Below are 19,014 nucleotides of genomic sequence, written 5' to 3'. Positions count from 1 at the left end.
CCTCTGGTCAGGCAGCTCTCAGAGGGAGGAAATCCTGTATATACGTCATCAGACTGCGCGGCGCGGTGACGTCAGACGCAGATTGCGTCGCCTCGTTCCTGAGTTCTGACGCTGGGTTCTGCGCTAGGAGGTTCCCGCCAAATCGTGTGTGTAGTACGTGTGAGGCGCTGAAGTGTCCGACAGCCGGGCGGAGGGAGCCCGCGGACGGTGAGTGTCTGGCGGAGGAGGAGGAGGGCGCCCTGGGGCGGAGGCGGCCTTGTCTTCGTGTCCGCGGTGCCGGCCGCTATGTCCGCTGGCTGCGGGGGTGTTCTGTCACCAACCCCTCCCGTGTTACTGGGGGCACTACAGGTAGCAGCAGGCCTGAGGATTAACCCCTTCATGTGGTGCAGCATTCTTGTTCTTTCTCGCCCCGCAGCCGTCTGTGTCCATGTAGTGAAACTCGGCAAGAAAGCGACAGCTGGGCTCTGTTCACACTGCGGCACTGGAGCTGTTTATTTTACGCAGTGTTGACAGGAAAAAAGTTTCCATGTGTATTCTCAGCATTTACTAGAAAGTGCAGAACTCGGCCAGACAAATGCAGGAAATCCAGCTGTGTGTGACTGAGCCGGCGGAAAGCGCATTGTGCCGCGTCTGCTGAGTGCTGCGTCTTTTCTGCACTAAATATGCTGCGTGTGAACGCGCCTGAAGCGGGACAAGTGTTTGCTCAGACCCGGGGTGCACAGCACTTCCTCATTCTTTCTGTGAGGTAAAACGCGTTCCTAAATATGTAAAGAAATGTATTTACTTACAGAAACCAGCAGCTGATCCCGGCTGTGATGTCTGTATTCTCTCCTGTGTCCCCCTCCCAGGAGATGTGGTACGGTCAGACCACGTACCTGCACTGTGAGACCCGACCATTACACAGCACACGGCAGGGGACGTGTATAAGGTTATCTCAGCTCAGGAATCACATCCAATTATTCCAAGATCTCCTGATTAGTGAACTGTGTTCTATGGGAAAACCCCTTTAACAATGATGAGACATGCTGGTAGTTTCTGTTATCAGCTGTCATACAGTACTGATTAGACACAGGAGGGATCACACAGACATTAATCTGAAGTCATTCTCAGCCCTTTTGTCTCAAAGTAGTAAAGACATCATGATGAGATTTCTCATGCAGAGCTGTCTGCAGACCCCCCCCCCCCCCTCTAGTCTTTTGTGACACTTCCTGACATGGTGCCCTTACAAGTTTTGTTATACCGATCCCTACAAACTATCCTCAACACTGTCCTCCTTCCTGCTGTCCCCAGTGTCTCCCCATGTTGCTACCTTTCTGTATGCTGCACTGCCCCCTTTCACAATTTTCCTCCAATTTTACAATGATGTGCCTCCAGAGTAACAACCCTCACCCCCACCTACAATAATAGTCAAGACATTTAACCCCATAACGACCAGGGGTAGTTCTACTTTTGCGTTTCCTTTTTTCGCTCCCCTCCTTCCCACTGCTATAACTTTTTTTTTTTTATTATTATTATTAATATTCTGTCAATATGGCCATGTGAGGGCTTATTTTTTGCGGGACGAGTTGTACTTTTGAACGACATCATTGGTTTTACCATGTTGTGTACTCGAAAACGGGAAAAAAAATTCTAAGTGCGGTGAAACTGCAAAAAAAAGTGCAGTCCCACACTTGTCTTTTGTCTTGCTTTTTTACTAGGTTCACTAAATGCTAATTAAAAGTAATTACGAGTTCATAGACAACAATCATGTCTAGGTTCTTTTTTTATCTAAGTCGTGAAAAAAATTGGTTATAAAAAAAAAAAAAGTGCCATATGCAGATACCAGTAGCGTCTCCATTTTTCATGATCTTGGGTTAGGCGAAGGCTTCTATTTTGCGCGCCAAGCTGACGTTTTTAATGATGCCATTTTGGTGCAGATACGATCATTTGATCACCTCTTACTGTATTTTAATGCAGTGTCGGGGTGACCCAAAAAAAGTAGTTCTGACTTTTTTTCTCAATACACCGTTTAATGATCAGCTTAATCTTTTTTTTTTTCTTATTGATGATAGATCGGGCAATTCTGAACATGGCTACCAAAAATGTGTTTGATTTTTTTTAATTTTTTTTATATTATTTATTTATTGTGTAATTGTTATATTTTTAATGGGGCGAAAGTGGGGTGATTTGAACTTCTATATTTATTTTTTTCTATATTTTTAAAAACATTTTTTTTTTAAAAACTTTTGGCATGCTTCAATAGTCCCCATGGGAAACTAGAAGCTGCCATAACTCGTTCGGCTCTGCTACATACAGGCGATTATCAGATCACCTGTATGTTTCAGTATTACTCACTTGCTATGAGCGCCAACCTGCAGGCGTCGCTCATAGCAATCTGGCAGTGACAACCATAGAGGTCTCCAGGAGACCTGTGGTTGTCATGACGACCAGCGGTCATGTGACACGGGCGCCGATGGGAGGAGGCAATGATGCGTTTCCTACGTGTGCATGTTAAATGCTGCTGTCAGTTTGACAGCGACATTTAACATGTTAACAGCTGCAGGTAGATGGCAATTCTACCCACGGCTGTTAGGGGTACATGTCAGCTGATCAGATCATCTTAGCTGTCATGTGCTGGAAAAGCCTGCACCAAACGGGGGGACGTCCAATGACGGACTCTGCCCATCATTGGATGTTAAGGGGTTAATCTTCGTCTCTTACCATTGAAGTTCCCCCTTGCTCTGCTGCACTGTTTGTAGCAGCAATGTGATGACCTTACAAACCTGTGCACATCAGTGTGGGGAGCTGATGAGCGCTGCTCTGTACCTGACCTGGCGTTTGATTGTATTTGCAGATATAAGGCTTGAATACATTTGAATATAGGAAAATCTCCACAGGCCGCATGTTTTGCAGGTGGGGGTTAAGGTACCTTCACACATAACGATATTGTTAACGATATCGTTGCTATTTGTGACGTAGCAACGATATCGTTAATGAAATCGTTATGTGTGACAGCGACCAACGATCAGGCCCCTGCTGGGAGATCGTTGGTCGCTGAATAAAGTCCAGAACTTTATTTCGTCGCTGGACTCCTGCTGACATCGCTGGATCGGCGTGTGTGACACCGATCCAGCGATGTCTTCACTGGTAACCAGGGTAAACATCGGGTAACTAAGCGCAGGGCCGCGCTTAGTAACCCGATGTTTACCCTGGTTACCATGCTAAAAGTAAAAAAAAACAAACACTAGATACTTACCTACAGCCGTCTGTCCTCCAGCGCTGTGCTCTGCAGTCCTCCTGTACTGGCTGTGAGCCGGAAAGCAGAGCGGTGACGTCACAGCCAGTACAGGAGGAGTGCAGAGAAGCAGAGCGCAGCGCTGGAGGACAGACGGCTGTAGGTAAGTATCTAGTGTTTGTTTGTTTTTTACTTTTAGCATGGTAACCAGGGTAAACATCGGGTTACTAAGCGCGGCCCTGCGCTTAGTTACCCGATGTTTACCCTGGTTACCGGCATCGTTGGTCGCTGGAGAGCGGTCTGTGTGACAGCTCTCCAGCGACCAAACAGCGACGCTGCAGCGATCCGGATCGTTGTCGGTATCGCTGCAGCGTCGCTTAATGTGAAGGGGCCTTTAGTCACAGCTTCCATCAATAATTGGCAGCGCCAGACCTGCTGTCAGTACAGAAATAGTCAGTCCTGCCATGTCATTTACTGCCTTTAGTCAGATATTCAGATAATGGTGTCTGCAAATCACAGGATCTCTGCAACCAGCGATTGGCTGCAGTGGTCAGGAGATAGAACACGTCAAATGAGACTCATCCTAGTCACTTGCTGCAGTGGTCTTGTGACGAGCTATCGGAGCAGACCTCCAGAGCGGCCTGTACTGTATTTGTGTGGCTGCTGGAAGGAGAGTCTTCCTCCGTGTGTTATTTTAAAACCATCAATGCCTTAAATTTTTATTTTTATTTTTTTTACTATTTTGGTGCCTTGACATCTCCTTAAAGGGGGTTTCCACTACTAGGACATCCCCTTCTTCAACTAGATGTTCGCCCCCTATATAATAATAAACCACATAGAGCTATAGAATGGGACGGCACTAGAACGATACCATATACAGCAGTCAGGACTTGAGATGGGATCCAGAGTATTAGGCGTCACGCTTACTCCGGGGTATGAGGTGCTCAGCAGCTGAAAACTAATAGTTCATTTGTACTCATAAGTAAGAAAATATGCGGCACTCACCCCAAATTCTGCAGTGGAAAGCGTGAATTTTAATGGAAAACTTCAACAGATAAACATCCGTTACAACATAAGGTAAGCAGGAGGGTGCGGTGTTGGAGTTTGGACGACGGCCGTTTCGCACAGCAGGTGCTTCAACGGGTCCAGATGGACAAGTGGTGCCCAATCAACGCTGGCGTCACTCTCTCCGCCTTCTGTCAAACTGAACATGAAGAGGAAGTCTGGGATCAGCTGCAGCCGAACTTCTCTTCATGTTCAGTTTGTCCGAAGATGGAGTCAGTGACGTCAGCACTGATTGGGCGGTGGTGTCATGTGTCACAACACCGCATCACAGCCCTGGGTAGAGCGAGTACCGACACTGCGGGAGCGTTGCCGGTACGAGAGGTGAGAATAAGCTTTATTATTTTATAGGGGGCGAACATTTAGTTTTAAGAAGAGGCTGGAGGCTGTCCTAGTAGCGGACAACCCCTTTAAAGTAAAATCATATTTTATTTTTACCCATATATGTATTTTATCAGCTTGTATTTTTTTCTCTGCTCCTTTTTCTTTAATCTTCTTATATTTTGACTTTTCCCATTAGGCCATCCCTTTTTTTTTCTGTAGGGATCACCTGCCTTAATCAGAAATGGCTGCTGCACTGTCTTTGCACGGCTCAATCCGCATACACTGCCTGAATATGGGGACGTCAAAATGGAAGGAAGGCAGGTGTGAGGTCATCGAAAAGGACAACAAGTTCACCCTTGTCATAAACTTCAATGCCGGTGGGGTTCCATCCAAATTTCAGGTTTGTCTTATGCTACCTATTCACTGACACAAGCAGATGCTTTAATTCTTCCTTGTGTATTAATTTTTATTCCTCTTAATCATTGCCTGCACATCTGGTAATTGGTGACATTTGGTATTTGCAACACATTTTTTGATTTTTTTTTGCTCAGGTCCTTGCACTTTGTTTTCCAATAAGTGGGTGATTTTTTTTTTTGATTTTTTTTTTTCTTTCTTCCAAGAACCACAACCTTTTTCCTTTTTTTTTTTTCTGTCCACATAGACGTATGATGGCTTGTTTTTTTGTGTGGTGAGCTGACCGTGTTTACCTGGTTATATAGGTTGAAAAAAACAGGATCCATCAAGTTCAACCTTTCTCCACCACTTATACGTTTTGTCACTAAATTACCGTAACTATAACCCTCAATGTTATGTGCTGAGCTTTGAGACCATTATTATCTCTCATCTGCAGCTTAATCAGAACATAAAAAATATTGTTCTGCGGCCAGTGGGGGGTAAACAGTCACGGCTTCTGCTTACTATGAAAGATTCCAGTTCTCTCACTATTGACAAGGTCCCGAGCAAAGAGGCCGAGCAGCTGAAACATCTCTTGGAGTTCATCAACCATGAAAAGGCACAAATTGGTGAGAACCCTCATTGTGTTTGCATGTCACTAATGATATGTAAGGTCTATAGCTTTATATTTGCGTACCAGTGTTAGTTTTATACTGACAGAAGCGCCATAGAGCTTTCTGCTAGGGCAGACGTTAATTTATAATGATTTTTGGTACAATTGGCACTTCCCAGAACATTGCTTTAATCCAATATTTTATCAGTGAAACCCATACAAGGGTCTGCAAGCTTCGGAGGCATCCTGGCTAACAGAAGTATTCACAGAGAGAGCATCAGACCACTGACTAACAACAGAAGCCAGGTAAAAGATTCGCACAAGTACTACTGGTGTATTTTTCCATCTGTGTTAGGACTACAAGTTTATGACTGACTGTGGGTGGATCGACCCTGACATGCCAAGTTGTAATTTTTTTTTTTTTTTTAGCAACTTGAAAAGCAGAGGGCCGCTGTATCCTTGCTAGGACAAACAGCACTTGAAATGTTGTTTTTTTTTTTTTTATATATATATACTTCAGTTTTTGATTCCTGTCCACATGTAGCAGAACAATGTTTGTTTATTATGGCAAAAATTTGTGGTGACTCTGCAGATAGAAATACATTCAATATAAATTTTATTTCAGCTATATTACAAGGGCTACAATCCATTGTTTCAGTCCGTATCAAAACGTCGCCATTTTTTGTCATCTGTATGTTGTGCCCGAAGTAAAATAGAAAAATAGTTGAATGTAATTTTATCATAATATCCCAGGATTATAGTTACTATATCTTGTAGTGTTCTTAATCTCATACTGTTACATTTTTAAGACTCCAACCAAGAGAGTGAGCTTTGATGGTAAAGATGAAACGCCAGTAAAAAAGCCGCTCAACAATAATGGAAGAATCCCAGGAAAAAACTCACCAAAGAGCATTATTCCGAGCCGGAATACGCCCATGACCTCGACTCCACATAGGACAGGCTTAATGGAAACCAGGTACTTACTGAGCCAGTTCTGTATGGTTCGGACATGGGATGTTGTCCTGTTATATAGTTAGTATCGCTTACTGAATCTAAGGCAAATTATTTCAACACCGCATGAGTGATATAGTAGCCACCTTCTTTTTTGGGTGGGTGGAGGACATCGCTGCAGTTAAATGACTTGGGTTTATCCCGAGTCAACTTAAACTATTTTTCAAACTCACAGGAGTGAAAAAAGGAAGCGATTACTGTCAAGTCCAGAGATTGAAGATTACCCTAAAGAGAATGATTCTTCTACGTATGTTGCGGTTGCACACTTGGGTTATCGGGCTGTTGGGCATTTAGGCTTTTATTTTTTGTCTGTCTTCTAATTCATTTGGCTTTTATATATATATATATATATATATATATATATATATATATATATATATATATATATATATATAATTTGTGTAATTGCGACTAATAATGTTGCTGGAAAATTTCAATTCCATTTGTCAAGCTCCATTGACTGCAGGACATTCCCAGCTGTCATCCATTATTGTGAGGTCACTGTCTATTTGGCTTGGTCAGATATGCATAAATCGAATAGACTGGATACTTAACTTTACTCTATAGACGACATTTGTGATTTTGCTAATATGGCTGTACGGACATATGCATCTCTTCAGCATTACATATATCGTGCACACCAGATAAGGGAGCTCGGGCCTGGGTCATGGATGGACATGCATACTACTTTTTTTTTTTTTTTTATAAAGTTTGCAATGTTTAGACTAAGGGTCTGCTCACAAAAAGCCACAACGCTGTGACTGGTCTCTTGTGTAAAGGACACCAGCGTGACCTGATAGACCCGACTAACTTATTGGTATTGGCTCTGTCTGGTTCTGCCAAGGTGTTCTTTATCTTGTGCGGGACCTCAGACCTGAGCGAGTAGCCTGCAAGTTATCCACAATTGTGGTAAGTATAATTTAACTACCCCTTTTATGTGCCACCCTGCTGTCTGAACTTTTAAGGGTAATGGATGAAAAAACTCTAGCACCACATGTTTTTTCCTATATGATCTTTAAGATATCCATCGTAGCACCTGCAATCCGACCATCATTTTTCAACCGTTTGCAGGGTGAGAAAGGCGTTTTAAACTTTACTTGCATTTAAGAAACTCAGTGGTTTAGCCTGATAAATTGATTGTGAATAGTGATGAGCAAGTGTACTCGTTGCTCGCGATTTCCCGAGCACGCTTGGGTGTCCTCCGAGTATTTTTTAGTGATCGTAGATTTAGTTTTCTTCGCCGCAGCTAAATGATTTACAGCTTCTAGCCAGTATAAGTACATGTGGGGGTTGCCTGGTTGCTAGGGAATCCCCACATGTACTTATGCTGGCTATCAGATGTAAAACATTCAGCTGCGGCGAAGAAAACTAAATCTCTGAGCACTAAAAAATACTCGGAGGACCCCCGAGCGTGCTGGAGAAATCTTGAGCAACGAGTATACTCGCTCATCACAAATTCTGAACTATCCATATGGGACACATTAACCCTTATCCGGCTGAATAGGTACAATTGTAACTATTCCGTTTTAAAATTGCAATAACTTTTTTTTGAAAAGACGTAGAGGGCTGAAATTTCGTGACATCTCTACATTTTTGGTCCAGAATATATTGGCCAAATTTCAATAAAATATCTCCACCCGCTTCCGAGATAAGGGGTCGAGATCTTTTTGCATCCATAACAAGCTGCATAGGTACAAATGTACCTCATATATTTTGAATGAAGATAATGCAAGGGAAAAAGCATAAATTTTTTTTTAATGATAATGCTATTTAACTATTATAAACAAGTAAAAAACTGTTCATTTACATTATAAAAGAAAATGTAAGAAACTTTTTTTTATTGATTTTCTTTGCAAGTAATGCATGTTGGCTTTGCTACAGAGTGTTCATCGCAAATGGGTTTCACACAAACCACACAAGACTTTCTAGTCTTGCGTTGTTTTCGCCTCAGGTCTCTGCAGACATAGCAACTACCAACAACAGGGGAGGGTCCACGACTACCATGAGGTATTTTGGGGCCAGCTGCTGGCTGCGATGCTACCACAATGCATCGTCCAAGCACCATTTCTACTGCACCTCGAAGAAAATGGTTTCTCATTATCATTTTGTTTGTACTACGATCTTCAATTGCAATCATACACAGCTGATTTGCGAGATCTTTCAGGAACTTTCTTCGTTGATCCTTTGCCCTGAAGCTTGGATTGTGTTCTCTGTAGATGATGTAGGATGCTAACCCACTGACATCAATCATATTGTAGAAAAATGCCAAAGTCCAACGTGATGTTCGTCGTTTCACAGTGTACTCTCCCAACATTTTATCCATAACATCAACGCCACCTTTTGTTATGTTGTAGTATTTTATTATCTCTGGCTTGGCTGCTAGTGTCTCTTCAACTTCTCCCGTCATGTGCATAGATGATAGAAGCACGACTGATTTGTTCTTCTTTGGTACATATGAACAGACTGTTGCATCATGATTGTAGGCAAAATTTGTCGAGTATACAGGCCTTTCTTTGGCAGGCTGCATGTTGTTAGGTAGGAACCTTTTGTTTTTTCTCACTGTACCAACTAGTGTCATGTTCCAGGAGTTCAATACCTTAGCTAGTTCCATGGTTGTAAAGAAGTTATCGGTGGTGACATTTCTTCCAGAGCCTTTATACGAGCTCACTAGGTCCAATACTGTTCGTTCTCCAATGTTTACTTGTCGAGGACCATCAGTTGGTTTCCCAGTGTAGAGCTGACCTTGTAAAGGGTAGGCATTTGATGAGTCACAAGCCCAGAAAATCTTTATGCCATATTTAGCTGGTTTTGAAGGTATATACTGGGTAAATTTAGTATGACCTCTAAATGGAAATAATTGCTCGTCGACGGTGATACAATGATATGGCTTGTAGGCTCTCTCCAGATTACTGTTCAGCATTGTCCAGATGTCCCGTATTGGTTCAGCTTTATCTGTTTGCACACGTTCTGCACGTGTATTTTCGTTGTCAAACCTGATAAATCTGAGTATCATCTTGAAGCGGTCACGAGACATGGCTGCACGTATAAGAGGCAGAGCAGCAACATTCCACATTTCCTCCAGATTCTCTTTGTTGGCTCTGTGCACACCAGCAGCAATCAGTATGCCCAAAAATGCATGAAGTTCAGTTTCAGTAAATTGCTTGAATGTTTTTTGTGGTGGCCGTTTGGAAGAATCAGGAAAACGTTGTACCAGTTCGTTGTTGTAAGCATCACAAACTCTCTTGGCCTTTCGATTCGTTTCCCGTAATATGATGTCACACATCTCGGGAGTCATGATGGACTTGAATAGCTCTTTTGCTGTATATAGGTTGCTGATTGCTGCAGGGCCACCTCTTTGTCGTAGGACATTACGAGATTTTGTTTGTGCATTTGGCAGTGGATTACTGCACCATTGAGTTTCATCCTTAGCAGTCCAAATGTCGCCTGCACTTTGAGGCACAGAATCATCCTCAACACTTTCGTCTGATTCGTATTCATTTTCATGCTCTATGACCATTTCTTGTTCAATGTCTGAATCTTCTTCAGTAACATCCACTTGTGGTACATAGTTTTCATCATCAGATGGAACATATGGTTCATCCTCATGCTCAGAATCAGATTCTTCTAGCATTCGCATTATTTCGTCAGACGTAAATCTGTAAATATGAAAAAATGTAAAATAAATAATTTTCCGAAATACTACATTATTGGCTTTTCACAAAATTATACTAACCTGCAAACACGTTTTCTTGGATTATGGCGGAAACTAGATCCAGCATTACTATCACTTGCTAGATGAATTTTGGCTTCGTATTTTGTGCTGAATATAAATAAAACATCGTAAAACAATATGTAGATACTAATTATTATCCATTTTTCGTATAAAAATTATACCTATAGTGATAAGTTTCATACAAAATATATGTAAGCCAAGTCCAGGCTGAAAGACAATTTGACTGTTCTGTCCCCACATAATGAGAATAAAGGTATAACTGGCTGTTAGATGCTGTGAGACTTTCCTACCTTCGTTTCCAAGAAATTGAAGACTTCACAAGCCTAGAAATGTGTGCTCACAGCAATGAGATGAACAGCAAAATGGCTAATGAGAGGAGGGAGGCAGGAAGACAAGTAGAAGCCACTCCCAGTTTGAATTAACTTAATTGACAGCAACATAAGTGACCAGTAACAACACTGAACAATAGATATCAGCATAACATTTGTAGCTGAATGAACTTTAGTTTCTGAAACCAAGTAAAGTCTTCCCACAGTGGAGGTATATGTGAAGGTACAATTGTACCTATGCAGCCTGTTAAGGTTGTAAAATTATGCAGCCTGACAAGGGTTAAGGGCAAACATAAACCACAAATACTGGTAGCCCTTGGGAGTTAAATAGTCAGAATAGGCTAGTTGCGGACTCGCCTGAAAAGTTGATGTAACGTCATGTGTGGATGGCTTCTATCATGGACATTTTGGCTTTTTACCATCTTTTTGGACATCCGTGAACAGCTCCATTCTCCTTCAGCTCGTGTGATGTAACTGCACAAATTCTACACGCCGCATACAAGTATCTCAGAGGTTGTGTTTGCACGGTCATCTGTCCTCAAACTCTGCAAGCTTGCCCTTATCTAATTTTTCCACCCCCTATATTTAGATTTGGATCCGCTAATATACGTAATTGTATTTTTTTTTTCCGTCTTTTGCAGCACCAACAAAACATTAAATGATCCCAGCCGCAAATTTCTCAACAGCAGCCGGGAGAAACAGCTGAATGTGAAGCAAGCAGAAGAAAATCGGCCAGGTAAATGTGTCTTGATTATTTTTTTATTTATTTATTTTTTTTTAGTCCCCTCAGGCGTCATAGATGCGATATTTCTGCATTACCCACAGACTAGCCGCTTGTCACATCTGTACTGGCGTCTGCTTTAATACCGTTTTTGCCAGGGAAAATTAATTATTCATCCGACACTGTCAGAATTGTATGTTTCCTGTTTATTTTTAGCTAATGTGTATGGATCATAGTCGTGCACTAAAGGCACATGGGCAGACAACCATTTATATATTTAGTAGGATAGTATAATTTTATTCTTGGACAGTTGCTGGGTAATCCTGGTACATGGACTGGTAGAGGACAGTACTGCAACTGTACTTTCAGGCCACAATTGAGGTTGTCTGTACTAGTGTAACAGTTCGTGACTACAGTTTAGTTCCATCTGTCCATTATTTAGTACAATGACAATGTTTGTTGTTTACCAAAGAGATGCATAAGCCTGCAGTAAGTAAACTAGGAACATTTTCATCAACACCTAATGCAAAACTGCTTCATGTTTTTGAAGTTAGTCTTTACAGTTCACTGCAGAAAGGTTTCACTTTTGATAATTGACGTGTGTAATGATCTCTGTCTGTATATTGATTCTTAATGTGTTTTTTTTTTTTTTTTTCTAAAGGTTTAATGTCGCTGCAGTCTTCATCCTTTTACAGCAGCCGGTTGACCACAAAAGATTATTCTGCAGGAAATTCATGTCCAGAGAGGTATTTCTCACTTTTTAATAGTGTCTTTCATCATTTGAAGTTTTTTTTTTTTTTTTTTTTTCTCTTCCCTCTTACAGTACTTTCTAAAGATGGGAGAATCGATTCCCAGGACTCATTCATTGGCCAAAGTTTGTAATCTGTGACAACTGGAATGGAGAAGTCCCGACATTCCTGGATCCTCTGATTAGCCAGGCTGGCGAAACGTGTATCATGTCGTGATGATGCATCAGCCCAGCTAATCAAGAGGAGCCAGGAATGCTGGGAGGTAAGGAAGATTCCGATCCTCGTGTTGTCCAGTGGTCAAAGGTTATTGAACTTGGCAGATTGACCAAAGTCCTGATAATCGATTCTTCCATCTCTTGCACTTTCACATGCAACAGATTTTTGCTGACTTTTTTCCATAAATGTGAAAAGTTGATTCTGTAAAATGTGTGGTTTTATTTTTCTGGAAAAAAAAACCCAAAACAATTTAATGTGTTTTTTGGACTATGGGACACACCTTACTACAGGATGCACCATATTTTCTACAAGTTTCAGGAGAAATGTCGGGAGACCAGATCGCTCACTAATCCCCTAGGGTAGAATTGGGAGGTAACGAGGATTTTCTCCTTCGTTTCATTGGGGGCTACAGACCGTGGTGTATGATGCTGCTGCTGCCACTAGGAGGCTGACACTAAGTAATACAAAGAAAGTTCTCTCCTCCCCTGCAGTATACACCCTCCTGCTGGCTCTCAGCTAACCAGTTCTTGCTTAGTGTCTGTCTCCTGGGTGTAGACCTCAACATATTTATTTTATCTTTTACTTTTCTGTAATTTTTTATTTTTTAATTAATGAAGTGAAGGGGGCGACGGATCCTTTCAAGGTTCCGATCTCCCGCGAATCATCAACAGGCGAGCACGGCGAGTATACCTCCCCGTACCCTCTCATGCGACGTTGAAAGCCATGCCTGAGCTCACTTCAGGGGCGACGGATCCTTCACGGTCCTGATCTCCCCACACCAGCAGCAGGCGACCACATGAAGTGTCGCCTCCATGTATCCTCTCCTGGAGCCAGGCCTAATGCCGGACAACTGGCCCTGTCCACCCGGACTGAACTCCGTGGCTGTACAGAGGCCCCTCTCTATGGCGTCCGAGCAGCCCCCACTGTCCCACCACGGTTAAAGCGGATTGCACAAGGAGGCAGACGGTTCCTCTCCACCTCTATCAAAGGGATGGTGGATTGAGGTTTATCACTCTATCCCTTCTCATCCTTGCACGTCCAGTCAAGGCGGAGTTCCGCGCACCTGTGGTGGTCGCTGAGCTGGCTGAGGCTTCATTGCCTTATATACATTGTCTTTGTGTTTTTATCCCTCTATCCCTGCACCGTCCACGCTGCAAAACCTAACCTGCAGCAGAACAATAGAGTGCGCATGCTTTCCTCGGCGCTGAAACCCAGTCATCCGCGCCGACTCCATGCCGGGACGTGCACCGATGGTGAGTGGATCCAGTCAGCGGTGGGCCTCTGCAGTGGGATATTTACATGCTGACAGGCAGCCTCAGCTTCCCTGTGGCCCACCTCCCTGAGGTAATGCTCCGGCCGGCTGCAAAAACTTAGCCCCCGGCGTCGGCCGATGTGTAGGCCGCATCCCGGAAGCTGCTCCCGCACTATGGTGCACTAAGGCGGCTCCGCCCACCTTTTCTGGCGCTTCTTCCCAGGCACGGGAGCGATGACTTCCCTCGACAACGCTGTAATTGCTCACGCCGGCTGCAGAAATTTAGGCCCCGGCTTGGGCCTATTCATGGAAGTCACGAGCCTCCACCCACATAGCGTCTTTGCCTCCCCCCCCCCCCCTCCCAAATTGGCGCCTCTCGCTCTCTTCGAGACTTTACCACCTCTGCAACTCGCGGTGGCCATCTTGGTCCACCCTGCCAGCACATACACAGGGGCTATGGTTTTGCATTAAAGGGGCACAACGACTCTGCAACAGAGTAAGGAAGAACTGCATAAAGCTACATGACCGGTATTCCCTAGTCTTAAAGGCACATGACCAGTATTCACTGGTCTTAAAGGCATATGACCAGTCCGAAGCCGGTTACCCTAAATGAGCTCAGGAGCCCTCCGCCGCCTATCCCAGAGTACCTAGTTCCTGGAGTTGGCTTCATCACTGCCGCAACCCATGGATTCTCTGACAAGAGATTGAATCCCTCCGTGAACCCTTTGTGGCTCGGAGTGCTTGCTGGACCAATATAGATGGTCTCTTCAGGCTAGCAGGGGCCGCAAGTATTCTAGAAACGTACACGCGCCTAGAAAACGGAAGTTTCATTTCCTGATCCCTCACCAATGATTTGCTGAGAACAAGTCTCTGAATATGGATCGGATATTACCTTTGTTTTGGACTCACCAGAACTTCAGAAAAGGATGGATTTGCCTATTTATATCATCAACCAAACTCTGTAGATTGACGAGGACTTTGGTTCTATTCTAGATCATGCAGTGTCCCTCATGAAGAAACTAAAGTCCCTCGCAGAGCATCTGCCATTCACCCGGACAGGTAGCGTTCGGATAAGCGATCCACTAGACAGAAACCTCTGCAAGCGCGGTATCCTTTTTTTCAGCCAATATGCAAACTCGTGGGGTGTTCCCTCCACGTATTCCCACCTAAGACGTGAGATGCCATGCTTGGTCTGATTCTTCAGGGCGACGGGTCCTCTTAAAGGGCACCGATCTCCCCACACCATCGATAGACGAGCACATGGAGTGTCGCCTCCATGTATCCTCTTCTACAGCCAGGCCTAATGCCGGACAACCAGCCCTGTCCACCCAGGGACCTTAATTCTGTGGATGTACAGAGGCTCCCTTTTTGGCGTCCAAACACACCCATTGCATCTCCACTCTTTAGCAGATGATGCAAGAAGGCGGACGATCCCTCTCCACTTCCCTGTTAGGCTGCTTTCACACATCAGGTTTTTTGTTTCAGGCACAATCCGGCAGTTTTTAAAATAAACGGATCCATTTTTATCTTACGCCGGATCCGTTTTTTCCCCATAGAGTTGTATTAGCGCCGGATTGTGCCTGAAGGACATGCGTTTCATCAGTTTTGTGCCGGATCCGTCCCTTCAGTCTTTTTTGCCGGACACAAAAAAACGTTCACTGCAACGTTTTTTTCTGTGCAGCGAAAAAGCCTGAAGGGACGTTTCCAACAATAAAAACACATGGAACGGATGTGTGAATGAACTTTTCTGGCTACCGAATCCGTTTTTTACACATTGAGCATGCCCAGAAGCTTGATTTTTGATTCTGGCATGGGAAAATATCTCCCTCTCAGTACAATGGACTGTCAGATAGAAAATCTAGTTCGTTCCGTCTTGCGGCCTCCAGTTCAGCGCTCTACCCTTCCTTAGCCGCCGCATGAGTTGCTAGAGCAATGGTCTCTTGGTCAGAGACCTTAACTATTTTGATTTCCTATGGACTCAACCAGCAGTGGATCAGTTGTCCTGGACGGTCTAGATCTAAGGGATCTTGGTTCCAAAAAAGGTACCAAAAAGTAAGACAGACCCTGAACCTCAAACTTCTACCAAGCTTGACAAGGTCCCCCTTCTCCGGATGGAGTTCCTCCGCTCAGCCATTACTTCAACGGAAAAAGGTGGAGTTTCTGGCATCCACCGACATTCGGGATGCTTATCTTCACATTCCTATGTTTTCCCCTCTTCAAAAATTCCTTCGCTTTCCCTTTCGCGAACAGCATTTTCAGTTCACGTCCTTGTCCTTTGGCCTTACTACCGCACCAAGTGTTTGCAAGGGTTATGGCGGCTGTCACGTTCCTCTTGCACCCTAGAGGCATGGTCTTCCTGCCCTACCTGGTCGACTTTCTAGCCGCTCTTCCAGCCCTGCGTGGAGTCGTATATATCTCTTGCTATACCCTCTCTCTCTTGGACTGGCAGGTAAACTTAGACAATTTTTTCCTCATTTCCAGCCCAGCAGATATCCTTTTTTGAGGATGATCCTGGAATCTTCCAGAAGGTTGGGGATTCTCCCTTGAGACAAGGCAGCGGCCCTTCAACAGGGAGCTCGTGCACTTGTTCACTCTATCCATTCGATTTGCTAGGAAGGTTCTGAGGAAAATCTGTGACGACAAATGAAGCATTTTCCTTCGCTCCTCTCGTTTTCTGCAAGTCAATCAGGCTTTCAGAGGGTAGTCTCTGAGCGCCTTCCTCATCCAGGGGAGTTCCTTTCTCCCGGTTCAATAGTTATTAGTCACTACCGATGCCAGTCCTCTTCTCCTGATCATTGTTCTGGGGATCCGAACGGTACGGCTAATTCTCGCTGTTTTGAAATCTGCCTGTGCTCTTTTGTCATGAGCTGCCCGTCCTCTGTCCTCATATGCAGTCTCGCTGAATGCGCCTGTGCGGACGCCCTGCTTGTGAATCCCAACCCCTCAGTTTCTTATGATTTATTCACACTGCGGGGCTGGGATTCCTGGGCATGCGCACTGCGTGTCTAAGCCACTCACCCAGGTCGCAGTGCGCATGCCCAGGAATCCCAGCCCCGCAGTGTGAATAAATCATAAGACACTGAGGGGCTGGGATTCACAAGCAGGGCGGCCGCACCGGCGCAGTCAGCGAGACTGCATATGAGGTCAGACGGGCAGCGCTCACTGCGCCTGCCCCAGGCATGACAAAAGAGCGCAGGCGCCGGCAGATTTCAAAAGAAATAGCGCTGAGGAGGCGGCGCCCGACGCCAAGAAGACTTGAGTGACGGCTGTGAGGCGTCTGCAGCAGGGGGGGAAAGGCCTACCTCCAGGACTGAAGACAGGTATTTCGGACAAATTACAAAACGGATTAATTCTGCATTTACAGCACCAATAACTAAAAGAGCCACCTTGTCTGAATGCAGCATTACTGCTGCACAAGGTGGCTCTTTTAGTTTCAAACACCTGTGGGGGGGTGGGGTTCCCTGTAAACTCGCTGATGGCACTTTGTGTCACGCCCCCTGAGGAAGGAGAGTGTCCGAAACGTGCGTCGGGGCAAGGGCACGGACCACGGGATCCCCCATACCTGCACCACTTCTAAGGTAATGCCCATTCCATTGGCTATCTATATGTGCCTCAGTGGGAGAAATTTTTTTTCAAAACTGCATTGCCTTTGGTCTGATAATTTGACAATTTTATCTCTACTGATGAGTTGCATCTTCATTATTGGCAGATATGTTCACAATCTATATAGATTTCACCCCCTGACTAGCTTGTGTTATGGGGAGGAGTAAATGTACCACTAGTTAATTTATTTTGATTGATGTGGTAGGTGGTTCCCTTGTTCTGTGCACTCCTGTTGTAGTTTTTCACAGTGGTTGCACTTTTTGCGGTGCACCGCTCTTTCACCTGTTCTATTTATTGTTCAGATAAAGAATTTTCATATTTTTACATTTATGGACTGTATGGTCGTCTCTTTTGGCTTGTTTGCCTCTTTGCTTCTTGATCTAGTTTAGTGACCGGTCTGTTACGCCTTGTCCAATATTTCTTTGATCAGCGGTTAATTATTATTACTTTCATATAGTATATCTTCCTGAAACACATGTCATGCTGATCTTTTTTGTGAGTTTACTTATTTATTAGATCATATCAGAGGAGAGAAAAATAAATAGGAAATCAGACTTTGTTGTTAAGGGGTTAAGTGGGGCAGCGTGTCCAGCATGATCTGCAGACTGGGAAGATTCTTGGCATAGGAGGGAGCCTTGATCAGGCTGTAGTCCAGGTAGGAAGTGAAACTGTGATGCCTGGCAGGAGAAAAGCGGAAATGGTGTGGGGGAAAAACAGCTGCCAAAGAGGAGTCCGTGCCATGGAGGACCGGATAGAGCAAGATCTGAAAGTTCCCTCAGGACGTGCAGCATCCATCCGGTAGCTCTCTGCCCTGCATAGATCCAATAGATCAGTGTGGGCCAGAGGAGGGAGCAGTTCTGTTTTCTGGAAGATCACTGTCAGCATTATCCTAGATCACAGGAGTTTCCTCTACACTATAAGAAGCACACAAGATTTTTCTTGCTGAAAAGTCATTTTTGCAGTGCAAAAGATATGGTAATTGAATTTCTTGAGGAAATCTGCAAGGGAATCTAATGCCACCGAACTATAAAAAGTGATCTAGTGTTGGATTATCAGAAGTCTACCCTTATAGGAGAGCACCTGACTGCTATTTGTGCTCCATTGAGGCATCAATAATCACGTATTTACAAGGTACAAACTAAAAAGTGCTATCTGTTTTATACCTAGGACTCCTGGATCTATCCAGACCCCAACAGCCAAAAGAAGTCTCGTTCTTCCTACACAGCCGAGCCCCTTATCTGTGAAGAAACTGCGACCGAACCAAGACTATGCTGGATGGAACAGGCAGAGGGTTCTCTCCACGCACCCGCAGCCACAGCAATTGCAGGGGTCTGTGTATTATCTAATTTATGTATAAATATCCCAGAATGGGCTAAAATTAAGAAATGGATTTTATAAACGCAGCAGCTTATATTCAAGGTTTAGAAAATGCTAATGTGATTTACCAGCCCTGGCCATTGGATCCGGAGCTCGGCTATCCATTAAGCAGAGCTCCTGCAGTGATTGTACTCGCACCATCTCCAGGACGTACCGGTGCAGTGCTGCTCAGTTTCACCGTCTGTAATTATTTTCTCATTATATCTTCAGTTTCTCCAACCTGGGAAATACCTGCTACATGAACTCCATCCTGCAGTCGCTGTTTTCCCTGCAGCCTTTTGCAAATGATTTGCTTAAGCAAGGTATCCCATACAAGAAAATTCCACTAAATGCTTTAATCAGGTATGATGCGGCTTCCTTCCCCACAAAAAATGTAGCTATTTGTCCAAAGATCTTGATCTTATTTTTCATATATTG

At 44.2% G+C, this 19,014-nt stretch overlaps 1 protein-coding gene across 8 annotated transcripts in view; it reads left to right on the top strand.

Moving 5' to 3' along the window:
* Nucleotides 1–69: 69 nt before the first annotated feature.
* USP37 (ubiquitin specific peptidase 37) overlaps nucleotides 70–19,014 on the top strand; it is a 30,710-nt gene continuing 11,765 nt past the window's right edge. For 2 of the 8 annotated variants that reach the window (XM_069732720.1, XM_069732718.1), the window contains exons 1-10: nucleotides 70–207; nucleotides 4,797–5,000; nucleotides 5,451–5,622; nucleotides 5,815–5,912; nucleotides 6,416–6,582; nucleotides 6,793–6,864; nucleotides 11,321–11,415; nucleotides 12,062–12,146; nucleotides 18,388–18,549; nucleotides 18,808–18,939. In XM_069732720.1, coding sequence (XP_069588821.1) covers nucleotides 4,842–5,000; nucleotides 5,451–5,622; nucleotides 5,815–5,912; nucleotides 6,416–6,582; nucleotides 6,793–6,864; nucleotides 11,321–11,415; nucleotides 12,062–12,146; nucleotides 18,388–18,549; nucleotides 18,808–18,939 — 1,142 coding nt within the window. In that variant the 5' untranslated portion in view covers nucleotides 70–207; nucleotides 4,797–4,841. The remainder of the gene's footprint in view (nucleotides 208–4,796; nucleotides 5,001–5,450; nucleotides 5,623–5,814; nucleotides 5,913–6,415; nucleotides 6,583–6,792; nucleotides 6,865–11,320; nucleotides 11,416–12,061; nucleotides 12,147–18,387; nucleotides 18,550–18,807; nucleotides 18,940–19,014) is intronic. The other 6 variants (XM_069732724.1, XM_069732722.1, XM_069732721.1 and 3 more) reach the window with 5 other exon arrangements.

The sequence above is a fragment of the Ranitomeya imitator genome, chromosome 7 (genome assembly GCF_032444005.1).
Source record: "Ranitomeya imitator isolate aRanImi1 chromosome 7, aRanImi1.pri, whole genome shotgun sequence".
NCBI classification, from domain to species: Eukaryota; Metazoa; Chordata; class Amphibia; order Anura; family Dendrobatidae; genus Ranitomeya; species Ranitomeya imitator.
The sequence above is the reverse complement of the archived record's forward strand: the minus strand, read 5'-3'. Positions and strand labels throughout refer to the sequence as shown.